The 12,987-nt window shown below is 34.2% G+C and overlaps 1 protein-coding gene across 19 annotated transcripts in view; it reads left to right on the top strand.

The window, feature by feature from the left end:
* Positions 1–12,987, top strand: part of Sls (sallimus) — a 335,820-nt gene that overhangs the window by 138,929 nt on the left and 183,904 nt on the right. For 18 of the 19 annotated variants that reach the window (XM_076431149.1, XM_076431143.1, XM_076431134.1 and 15 more), the window contains one exon: positions 193–392. In XM_076431149.1, the coding sequence (XP_076287264.1) occupies positions 193–392 (200 nt within the window). The remainder of the gene's footprint in view (positions 1–192; positions 393–12,987) is intronic. The other variant, XM_076431152.1, reaches the window with a different exon arrangement.

Genomic DNA, 12,987 nt, shown 5'->3' with positions numbered 1-12,987 from the left:
TCATCTGTTGAATCATCACGAGTACGGTTGCAGATGACAACATGTATATAATTCGATATTCGCGTAATTAATTGTTATATAGCAGCAACAGTAAACAACTCTAATCATAAAATTTGTAACAATATATCTGAATTGTACATTGCAGTCGCATGAGAGTCATCGGTGAGTGATCGGGGCTTTTGTTTCTTTTAGTTACGCAGGTGGCAGCTATTTGGAGAGACAAATTGTGACGGAAGAATGCGACGAGATAACAAGCCGAAATCCGATATCACGTCGGCTCGAGTATTCCGATTTCGATGCGAACGGTTCGTTTCACGATGCCGGTGATTTTCGCTACGATCGCGAATATTCCGCGTGCACTCCATCGAAGGTGAAGCGACGGGACAACAGCGGTGAGTCGTTTTCTGTTATACTGTTGCCCGGGTTTACAGAAATTTAGATAACAAACTTTTATCAAGCTGTCTGCAAAACGATTGTTCGGTCACCAACACCTACACTGTCTGCCAAAACATTGAAATTACTCATTCTCCATAGAGAAATATTTGTTCAGTACACTGTGGACGTTTATACGAATTCTTATTTTTATAGACATGTTTCGAGCAAGTGAAATTCAATAAATTTTCGTTTTCCACAGTGAAAATAAATAAAAGATCTTGCAAGTAAAATATAACTGAAATTGTATCAGAATCTACTGAATTTTGTACTTTAAATACCTATAAATGTACAATAAAAATCCAGTTTTTATTGGATGCTTACAAGAATTTATAAATTTTAGATATATTTTGAAAATTTGTTATCTATTTTTCCGTGACTACTGGTTTCGAATAATACCAGTGACTCTTATTAATAATGATCACATCAAATGTCAGTTCCCTATTTTTCTCCAAGTTTGAAGTTTGTTGAACATGTGAACAAATAGCTTTGTGTATTTCTCCTTTTTTCACACACACTATTGGTTCTTTAACATTTAACAGACTTCTAGCTATTTGATATGATTTTTTTAAGCAGGAGAATCTTGTTTTTCTTAAACAATTGCGTGAATATGAACTTTGTCAAACAGTGCAGCTATTTCTATTAAAAATGTCGTTCTTTCATAAAATTTCAAGAAAAACGTTGGTACATATGCACAGCAGACTATTTTCATAATTAAATTTTTCAAGTAGCTCGCATTTTTTTCAAACAGTTCGTCGATTTCAAGTAGCTCGGGAAATTCAAACGCTCTATTCGGCTCGGCAGACCGAGTAATGACTCGACTCGAAATTCGAGTACTCGAATATATCGAGTACAAAACTATGTACTAGGGATACAACAAGAGGTGACACTCCGGGCGGCACCTTTGATGTCGCTCGTTCGACTGTCCCATTAAAGTGATTGTATAGGCAAGCGGGAAGTTCACATCTCCATTGGATTTAAAACTCTTATCTCGTGGCAACATCTAAAAATTAGAAATCTACTTATTTATCTATTCACCTATTTATTTACTTTCACAAGCTTGAAAAGTTAAAAAAGAAGAAATATAATAAAATGATAACTGTAGAAAATATATCTTAAGAATATCTATATTACGGAGATATTACAACCATGTTACAAATATCGTATACAACCATATTGCAAATAGACGAATATATTCATATTCATATTTCTAACTTTAACCTCACAGCCCCATTATACTATTCTTGCACACGATTGTTTTATCATACAAACATTTCCAACTATTATTGCTTGCAATAAAAAATGTACAACTAATAATATAAACATATACAATGCAATTTTGCTAATAACAATTTAACCCTTTGCACTCGGAACTATTTTAACTCGGAAATTGAACATTACTTCCGATATGATTTTTAAAATTTTATGGATATGAAATTGATACAACACCTCATACAATACTTAAATGTTTAGTAATTGGCTACATCCCAACAAATGTAAAATATATGATATTACAGTATATATTCCAAAATATGCACACAAATATACACCGCAGTGTTTAGTGTAAACAATTCCTTGATCGCGTTATACGGAATTCTACCGTGTTGAAAAGCGACCCTTTCGAACCTCCATACAGAAGCGTAAATCTTCGAGATGACAGATCAGTTTCAAGAAGATGATCGCTAACAAGCGTCCCAGTTCAACCACTCAGAGTAGAAAATATGATGTAATAGAAACCCCGCGATCTGACTATTCCCGTCCGTATAAATAAACCGATTTTTATCGGGGCTATTTCAAGAACAGCGGCTCTCATTATTGAAAAATAAGTTCGAAAGAAGTTTTCGCGAGCACGTGAGGCAACAACTTGGCGTTCACCCGGTTAACGAGTATCAAACTCCGCTGGCATCGTTCACCTGTCGCGTTGATTAATCTCCATCCTCCGCTCGATGCCGAAGACAAGAGATCGTCGCTGAGGCTCGGTAACCCACATTCAGGGTCCTTCGGCCGATTACTCGTGGCCGTAGCGGTTTCGCAAAAATAGCATTCGGCGGAGAACAGTGAACATACGTGCATACTGTGCATGTATCATGCGGGTATCCTCGCCGCCAATCTCGCCAATCTACACACGGGAAGCGAGCGAAGATACGCGCGCACAGGCTTCTTCAGCAACGGGCTTGAAGCGGACGTTGAATCATAGACGACGCACCCCTTTCCGCCACCTCTCGCCGAGTATCTTCTTGGCCCTCGAAATAGACGCGTCGCTATGCGCTACCTTGGCGGACCACGGTGATTCACGTCTCGTGACCCATCTTTCGGTGTTCTACGCGATCGCGGTATCGATCCGAAATCACGGATCCTTCAGAGGAACGTGACCAATCTCGACGCGTGCTAAATCTTGTCGAAGGGTGCAGCAACCATTAGTAATGGGCATACTCTGTCTTGCAAGTTTTCGAACAAATCAATCACCACAGAGTTTCGAATCAATTCGGTATTTATTCGAAATCAAAAATTTTATTGTAGAAACTCTTGAAAGTCTTGAAAATTTTAAAAGTTTTTGTTAAAAGTCTTGATAATCTTAATAAATGTTGTACTGTTTATAATATTAGTACGTTCATACTGTTGTTCATCCCAATGCTGACATGACGTAATCATTGTTTCGTGATAGATGTAACATTTCAAGAGTTTCAATTCTTACAAACTTTCCAAAGTTTTAAGGCTTTCAAGATTTCCAAGACAATGAAGACTTTCAAAACGTCCAAGAGTTTCAAGACTTTCTGATTTCGAATAAATATCGAATTGATTCGAGACTCTGTGGTGATTGATTTGTTCGAAAACTTGCAAGACAGAGTACTGTATGCCCATCACTAGTCACAATCTGATGCCACAATATTATAGTAACACAAAGAAGTTGTTCAAATTCTGTGGTGCAGAAGAACAAAATCAATCAATTTGAATATTTCCTAAAAATTGAGAAGATTACGTTTACATTTGAAATGTTTATCTCAACCGGACGCTTGAGATTTATCGTTTACGTCACGACACACACGAAGTGTAAAATGTGTATATGTGTCACGATATTTTTATAAATTTTTTATTCTGTTACTGCCGCAACGATGTACATTTATATCGATGTTTCATACCGGGTGTGTAATTCAAAGTTCTATGATTAACTGTCAATGATTCACTAAACGTGCTATAGAAACTTCTCTAAAAATAATAGGGCTCCAGACATTGTTTTATAGGAGTTTGTTACACAAACAGTAAAAAATGAGGTTTGGACCACTCCGGATATTTCTACTGATAGTGTAACGTTTTAAAATAATCTTGTTTCCAACAATGGAGCAACAAGAACGAGCGATTTAATCGTTGCAACGTTTACGTGAGTCACTTTGGCAGTTGAAATTTTCAAGAGGTATTTACAAGTGAAACTTAGTAATGTTATATGATAAACAGATTACATCAAACTCTGAAAACATAACAGACTGTCAGAACCGAATTTAGAACAACGAAGTATATTAAATTGTTTAAACTTCTTTCTATTGATAGGGCTTCTGTATTGACTTTAAAAACATTAGTATATCAATTTCATTTTAAGAGAGAAGTAATGAAGATAGAATTTCCTTACACAAGATTAGTCGAATTATATGTAGTATTTCATGTAAACCATTCAGTCTGTCTAATTATTATTACATTATCTGCTTATACTTTCCATATCAATTTTTTCCAAAATGAAAACATATATTTGTACGAGCTTATACAAACTTTCATAATTTCTTTTACCACGACAAAAATCCGCTAAATCGAATATATTACACTGCGATTTCACGAATCCATATCATGATTTCAATGAATATGAATTGTTCCTTGTAAATTAGGTACCTTGCGAAACAATAATACAAAAAAAATTCTAACAAACTTTGAGTCCACCTTTTCTAAAAATTATTAATATTAGAAGTGATTCTGAATACAAAGCTATGCAAATGCGAGATACGTGACTAAACACAACAAATTCTATGTATAAATTTGACTATACATATGTATACATAGAGTGTTAGTATACCTATGTATAAAGTTATATAGGGTGCTTCACCTAATTTGAGATGTCTCGCTTATTGTTAGTTTTTATAACACCAATTAATGTTGATGTTAATGGGCCTCATTTTAAACATTTATTATAATAAAAGAATGTTTCATTCCTGTGATCTTTCAGTCACAGTTACTAGTTTTCATTATTTTCATCCATTACTCAACTATTATAAACTTTGTATAATGAAGGTCAGCAGAAAGTTATACATAGTATCATACTGCTATTACATTGCGCTAATAAAAACATACAGTCTCATTTTCTAAAAAAACTGCGATTACCTTGAAATTCCGAGAAAAGTGAATCTGTTTCTTTGAACCAGATGTTTTATCATTTGAAATTGTTCCTATTTTAAAAAATAAGTGATACATTCGGGTTGCTCCGGTGAAATGGGACACCGTGCATTTATGATTTATCAATTTCACATATCCTTCCAAGATACAAAATCTGCATGTAAAATACCAAACTATAAGAATCCTACAACAGAGAATGAAATAAGTAATATTTATTCAGTATGGTTGAAATACTTGTATATAAAAAAATGTATACCAATTTAGTTTCAGTTATAAAAGTTCAATTATGTCAAAGTCAATACATGTGACTTATCTATAACTATTAAAAATACTAAAACACTTTTAACATTTATAATATTGTTTACATTATTGTATATGTTGGTATCTTAGATCTAATCAATTATTAAACATTTGAGTATTGTATCAGATATTATATCAATTTTATATCAATATTATATAATATTATATCAATTAATATAGAATGGAATTATTCCAGGTCGGAAGAAATGTTTAATTTTCGAGTTTAACCCTACTTTAACCCTACTTTAACTCTCGTAAGGTAAGGTCTTTAATAACACATACATATTTAGTAAGGTGGTGTCTCTCTTTAAACCTGGACAAATGAATTGCATAAATAGCCTCGTTTTTAAGAAATTTACAATAAAGAATAACACAGGACAAAAAGTAAACAAAGATTTAATTTTATTCATATAAAAATTCTTTTAAAAAATCTGAAGCTGGGGTTTCGGAGACCCTATTACCTTGCGAAAGTTAAAGTAGCTCCTTGTCCAGAGGATTAAAATTCAGTAAATTCCTGTATAACGCGATCAAAAAAATTGCGTAAAAATTACTTCATATGGCAGTAAATATACAGTGAATGTCAATAAACATTGTTTAACAAGACCGAACAGTTACTGTCATAGAAAATGCATGTATACTCTGTATACTAATCGCTTTATACGGGAGTCTACAGTATGACAGTAGTTACACTGGTAAAAACTTACCATTTCTGCATGAAAGCAAACGAAAACCATATAAGATTGGTTTTAATGTAGCTAATAAATTTGAGTAACATGTGTTCTCCGCGGCACCTGTGTGTGACATTGTGGTGAAGTTTTTGGCATGCCTTCGTACGCGGTTCGCTTGAACGCAAAGTGTATGAATGTGCATGTTATAAAACTAAAAATAATCCTGGATGGAATGCAGCGTTTGGTCGTCCTCGGTTTAGGTCCGTGAAGGTTTAAAGGGAACCCGTGGGGAATACTTTCCGCGGGTGCTTGTAATGTTGGTCTCCCGTAGAAAGCACACATAATAAACGAACAGAAGCGGATTCTGGCGTCGCGATTGCGAAAGATCGCGAGCAAACGGCAATCTTTCCGCGCGCGCGGCCGTATACGCGTGTGCCTCTCTCACCTCGTAACGTGAAACCGAAGCCATTGTACACTGTATACGATTCTCGCCCGGCGTAATGTCTGAATTACACGCTCACGCACGGCTGGATCTGACCCATAACTTGCGCCTTCTTCCTCTCGGATTCAAACGGAGACCGCACAGTCGCTCGAACGCGAAGAAAATCAATTTTTCAAATATTTTCTGACATAGGGGAGACCGGGGACTAAAAGTTCCGATTTTGAACAAACATACAAAAAGTACGTATAAATAGATATTGTTAAATTTATTATATTATTATTTTAAAATTTGAATATTGTGATAGGTTTTTTATATTTTTTCATTTATTTGTCGTTACATTGTGACAAGTTGTTACTAAGGCATTAAATTTGACAACAATTAAAACTTAAAAGAGAAATTGTATTTGTTAATGAATTATGACACTATTACGTAAATAATGTTGATTTACATAATAGTGTTGTATTGTTGCTATAACAGAACAACAACGGAATATAATAACTCAAACATTATCTTTGGTATGAAATTACTTTGGCATATGTTGCATTCAATTCTTTAGCCATCAAGAAAGTGGAATATTGTGCAAGTTAAATTTTCTTGCACATTCGAATGCTAATTTTCTGGCTTCTTGTGGAAGAACACCAAAATAAATAATCTTTTCTTTCTAAAGGTGATTTACGCTTATTAAAGGCGAATTTCTTTTTTTCTGTATTCTATTGTAGCATCTTGTCCATCTTTCAGTTTTTTAATAAATCTGGACGATGTCATGTGACAGATATTGAAATTTCTCGCGATTGTATTTTTTTAAAATAAGATACTAAGTATATAACACTTTTCCAAAACCAAAACCAAGAAGAATTATATGCATTGCGAGCAAGTTGTTACCGGAAGAATGTGCCCCAGGTCATAGTACAAACAACTAGCCCCAATTGATACATATGGAAATCTACAACAATATTTTAGTTACAGGTATGAAATAACTAATGAAACCTATTACAACATGTTCTTAGATGTCAATTGCTCGATAAGGACATTAAGGTCTCTAAAAGCCCAGAACTATAGATGACAATGTAATAAATGAGGAAGGTGAACGATCAAAAAATTTTTTGATATCTATTGTTGTTTACGATTTATAAGCACGTATATAGAAAGGGCAGTGCAGATAAAAGGGTTGACATCTGCCTCATACAAAAACGGTCTCACGAACTATCTTCTTAGATAGGTCCAATAAATATTTATGGAAAGTTTCATAAAAATTACAGTCCCCGATGTATCCTTGTGAGTGTCGTTTTAACCCTTAGCACTCGAGTAATGACTCAGAGCCACCACTAACGATTACTGCACTATTATTCACAATATTGTTTACATTTTTAAATATGTGTTGGTATCTAATCAATTACTAAACATTTCAATATTGTACGCGCTATTATATGAATTTCATATCCATGAAAAATGAAAGAACGGTTTGGATAAAAGAATTGATATCTCCCTCGAAGTGAGGAACTGGCACGGACGAGTTACAGCTATCTTCTTAGATAGATCTAATAAATATTTATGCAATGTTGCAAAATAAAAAATGTTCGCATTGATTGAAGGACACAGGAACTGAATAAAAATTGTATTCTTCTTTTAATTATCCTATTAAGCTGAAACTAATACATCGAGGTTCTTAAATATATTTAACATGTCCACTGCTTTAAAATGTAAATTCCGCAGTACTAATCACATATTGAACATTTTGATATTGTATGAGGTATTATACCAATTTCATATCCATAAAATCGAAAAAAATCATATGCAATGGAATTATTCTATATAGATCGGAAGGAATATTTAATTTCGAGTTCAAATAGCTCCGAGCGCAAAGGGTTAATTTTGCACGTCGTGCCAGTGTGTTAACGGGCGACCCAGTGCCACTCAAATTACTCAGTTCTCGGCGAACAAGGTCCAAGCAGATCTTGAAGGTGAAAGTTATCGAAGTTTCTGACAATCGGCACGATCTTAGTTCCACCATAAATTAGAACGCGACAATGAAACCATTTATCGTCAAACGAGCCACGTACGTGCCAGACACGCCATTAGCTTCTGAACGTTTACAGTCCTGAAGCAAAATTGACGGCAATAAATCCCGATCCCATTAAAAGCTCAACCTCTTTCTACAGCGCCAGAGGAACCAATTTAATCGCAATCGTTGCGTTCGCCGCGTCCAACGTTTTGCGCGGGTTGCGATGGGCACAAAAATCGTGTCCAACCGTTAGCGTTTCGTTTCGTTTCGTGTCTCGACGAATCGGAGCGAAACAGCCGGGAGTCGCGAGCGCAACGTGCGAACCTCGTTGCACCAAATGCACATGTGTTCCTGCACAATGGTTGTAACACGATGCAATTTTAATAACAGTGCACCTATTCGTCATTTCATACCGGCGCGGCGCGGCGACGGAATCGAATCTCAGAATTCTAACGTCAGATTACACGGACTGCTTCGTTTGTTTGTAGACTGCGAATCTGTATGCAAAATAATATACACTACTGTGCAAAAGAAAGAAGCACCCAGTATAATTATAAGATATAATGACCAACAATATCTTACGTATAAATTGTATTGTACAATGATTGATTTATTGCATTTAAAGTATTAGATAATCCGCAATAACACATATTCTCAGAACTCAGGTCGAAATTTCTATAAAGTCACTGTGTTTTGCGCCCGTGCGAAATCAATACGGGCCGGTTTATATACTTCTTTAAGGCCTGGTTACCTGGTTTACGTTGTATTTTTGTCCAGAAGAATTTAAAAGTTGTTGCACACGTCTTGTTGTTGCTGGGAGCTCCAATTCAGCTCGAAATTGTGCTGCATTTTTCCTTTCCTTAGCTGCAGACCTCATTAATATTGAATGTTGTCTCTTTGACTATTTCTTATTACTACCTCTAAGATGATTTTTCCCGTAATTTTCACGTAAATTGATATAATTATTAATCGCAGTATATGACCGATTAGTTTTCTTAGCAATTGCGCGATTAGAGCAGCCCATATCTTTATAAGCATCGACTGATGCTTTTTCTTCACTTGTTAGTTATTTAAAAAATAATGTTAGTTCAAAGAAAATATAAATAATCACGAGAAACTTCAATATCTGTCAGATGACTTTGTCATGTCCATCTATTTATTTTGGTCTTTTTCCCAAGAAACTAGAGAATTGGCGTTCGAATATGCAAGAAAATTTATTCAATATAATTGCACGCGTATATATGTATATACGCGGTTACAAATAGAAATACATACGACGATACTTTTATAGATAACGTATTACTCCACTGAAAGTAAAAAGATGACATTCGTTCGTTTTTTACAGTCTCGTATATACTTTCCATACAGGCTACACTACAACGGAGCACGTATCGTAAATATTCGTTATCAGTTTAGGAAGTAGCACAAGGCAGACAACTGTGGACAGGTCAACGTAACATACAGTGGCTCCACAAAGTATTTCAACACTTTCGATTTTCGACAAATTGCTGATACTTAAACTTTCATAATTTCTAGAAAAAATCGTATTGTCTGTATGAAGAACATGCCAAACAAGTTGAAATGCGCTAATCTGCCTGCAAGTTATTTCACATGCAAACAATGTAAAAATTAATGGAAATAAATTTTTTAAGAAGTATGTTTAAAAAACGGACTAAAAAGTATAAAATAATTTAAATAAAAGTACATTTTTTAAAAAATATCATGTTTAAAAAACGGACTAAAAAGTGTAAAATAATTTTTCCTAGCCCCGTACAGGTTCCTAACCCCATACAGCCCTGGAAATTTGTGAATTTTAATAACTATGAAAATACTTGTAAGATTTAAAACGAAAAACGTGGGGCGCAAGATAATAGCAAGGAGTGTAGAGAATAGCTGCCGTTGAGAAAACTCTCACACAACAGTTCATATCATTTGCAGTGCAATAAAATTGTTAGTTACTTAAGTGAACTATTCAATTACACAACTGAATTACATTGTATTTCAATTATATGTATACTTTCATCGTTCAACTACGTCGTAACTGAATTACATCATTCAAACCCTTCAATTAATTAAATTACTAAGTATTTTAGTCAGATTTGTAATTAAAATACAATATAGTTAATGTACATCTCTCCAAATTATAGCCCAGAACTTTGAAGAAGTGCGATATATTTTTATGTTTTTCTTTCATATTGTTTGCTGTCTATGCGGCGTAGTTTCTATTCCTTGTCCTCGTTCATAATACATAACGCTATTTTATAATTGTACTCCAATTGCAATTACGAATTACATTGCAATTTAATTACAAAGTATTTTATAATTGTACTCCAATTGCAATTACGAATTACATTGCAATTTAATTACAAAGTATTTTATAATTGTACTCCAATTGCAATTACGAATTACATTGCAATTTAATTACAAAGTATTTTATAATTGTACTCCAATTGCAATTACGAATTACATTGCAATTTAATTACAAAGTATTTTATAATTGTACTCCAATTGCAATTACGAATTACATTGCAATTTAATTACAAAGTATTTTATAATTGTACTCCAATTGCAATTACGAATTACATTGCAATTTAATTACAAAGTATTTTATAATTGTACTCCAATTGCAATTACGAATTACATTGCAATTTAATTACAAAGTATTTTATAATTGTACTCCAATTGCAATTACGAATTACATTGTAATTTGATTGAATGAAGATCTGAATTATAAATTACAATATGACTGAATTACAATGTAATTCAATTACTTTGTAATTATATGATAATTCCTGGAGTAATTCAATTGTAATTCGGCACAACTCTGTGTGTACATTTACTATAATCTCCCAACAATTTGTTAATGTTCCATTCTTAAAGTCCATTCTTTCCTCGTTAATATATTAATTGATAGTCTTACAAAGAGAATTTGTGCAACCGTGTTAAATACAGAAAGGTTTTAAATAATCTATACATTTTGGTTGACTGCATAAGGGTTAAGTTTCCTGCATTACAGGAACTCCCGCTATATTTGTATGTACCAAGTTTGATTGCAATCTTGGAAAATTGCATGTCCCTTGCATGGGCAATGTCCCTTGCCAGGAAAAAAGGAAGAAATAGATTTGTATACATAACAGCATCAAAAATAATGTATGTAATTGCATGCCGCCGAGTGAGCAAGTAGTTCCGTTAGCGACTGCGCTCAACTGTAAACAGTGGCTACCGAGATCGTCAACAGATGCGTAGTGTTTTGTCTACTCGCGTCGTGGTTCCATTGCACCTTGGTGCAGCATTCTGAAGGACCGTGGAACATGCGTACTATTTTAGAAGGCCGCCGAGTGTCGGGGTTCGACGGTGCGTGCCTCGAAAGACTGTTTGTGCACGAAACACTGAAAACCGGGGTCTGTCCGACGCGGCGACTAAACTTGGCCGAGCCTCCACGCACGTAGATGTCGGCTAGGTGATTTGTACGAGCAAACTCGAAAAAAGGGGGGGGCGAATGAGAATGAGTGCCGGAAAGAGGGTCGATTTCCAAGCGGTCACGAGCTGGAAAGAGCCGGACAAAAATTCTCGGAGAGATCGCTCGAGCGAAATAGATGATGTGAGAGTATACGTGTAGGACGCCAAGAGACTGAGATATTCGATGGCCAAGACAGAGAGAGCGCAGAAATATTTAAATGGAGTCTCTCCCATAACTAGGCTGAGGAGCTTCGTGCACTTTCCGTGTATTTTTAGGTCACAAAGATTATCTATAAATTCTCTTACTATCATCTGGTTTCCTGTATGCAATACGAATTTTGGATGGTGAAATAGATAAATAACAATCATAATCATTAGTGGACTATGGATTTTATGCATTTATGGCAAAAATGAGTAGGTGTAACTGATAGTATATTCATAAGTAGACTGCGGATGTGTTTATGCATTTTTCAATTTTTGTAGACTTTTAAAAATGTGGAAAGCAATGAAATCCTATTTTTAATGGGAACAATCTTTGTAGATCTAAAAAAAATAAAAATTGTATAAAATTCTATCGAATTTCTAGCTATCTGTTCTAGCTTTTTTTGAAAATTTTGTATGTATACTAGCTTAGTGTAATTTACAGCAGAATACTAATGAATTATATGTATACATGTGTGTTGTATATGTATAGTAGCAGTACTATAATTTAAAGCAGGATATTAATGAATTGTATGTATACATGTGTGTTGTATATGTATAGTTGTATATGTAGCATTATTATAATTTAAAGAAAAATATTAATGAATTATATGTACATATACATGTGTATTGTATATGTATATTAGCATTAGTATAATTTAGAGCAAAATATTATATATGTATATATATATATTAAAATATAAAAAACTTATTAAAATCATTGAATGGTGGAAAGAATTTCTACTTGGCTTCCCTTGCTTGTAATTGATGTAAGCAATTTTCATTTTGTGTACATAGAGATTAGGGGTGTGCGAGTACTCGATATATTCATTGTCAGTCTGTCGAGCCGAGTCGAGCGTTTTTCTCAAGCTACTTGAAATCGACTAACTGGCTCGAATATTCGAGCCCTCGTAAAATGAATTAATTCTACTTGAAAATGAATTTGTAGCTCTAGATACTCTATTAAAAAGCATATAATTTATGTAATTCTGATTGTTTTTACTTTAAAAAGAAATCACACGTGTACTGCAAATACTAATAACAATTAGTATGTGTCAGTCCAATGCAAACCGTCCAATAGTTTTCCCAAAAACTTTCTGAATATT

This window comes from Lasioglossum baleicum, chromosome 9 (genome assembly GCF_051020765.1).
Source record: "Lasioglossum baleicum chromosome 9, iyLasBale1, whole genome shotgun sequence".
Lineage (NCBI taxonomy): Eukaryota > Metazoa > Arthropoda > Insecta > Hymenoptera > Halictidae > Lasioglossum > Lasioglossum baleicum.
This window is presented reverse-complemented; position numbering and strand designations above follow the sequence as displayed.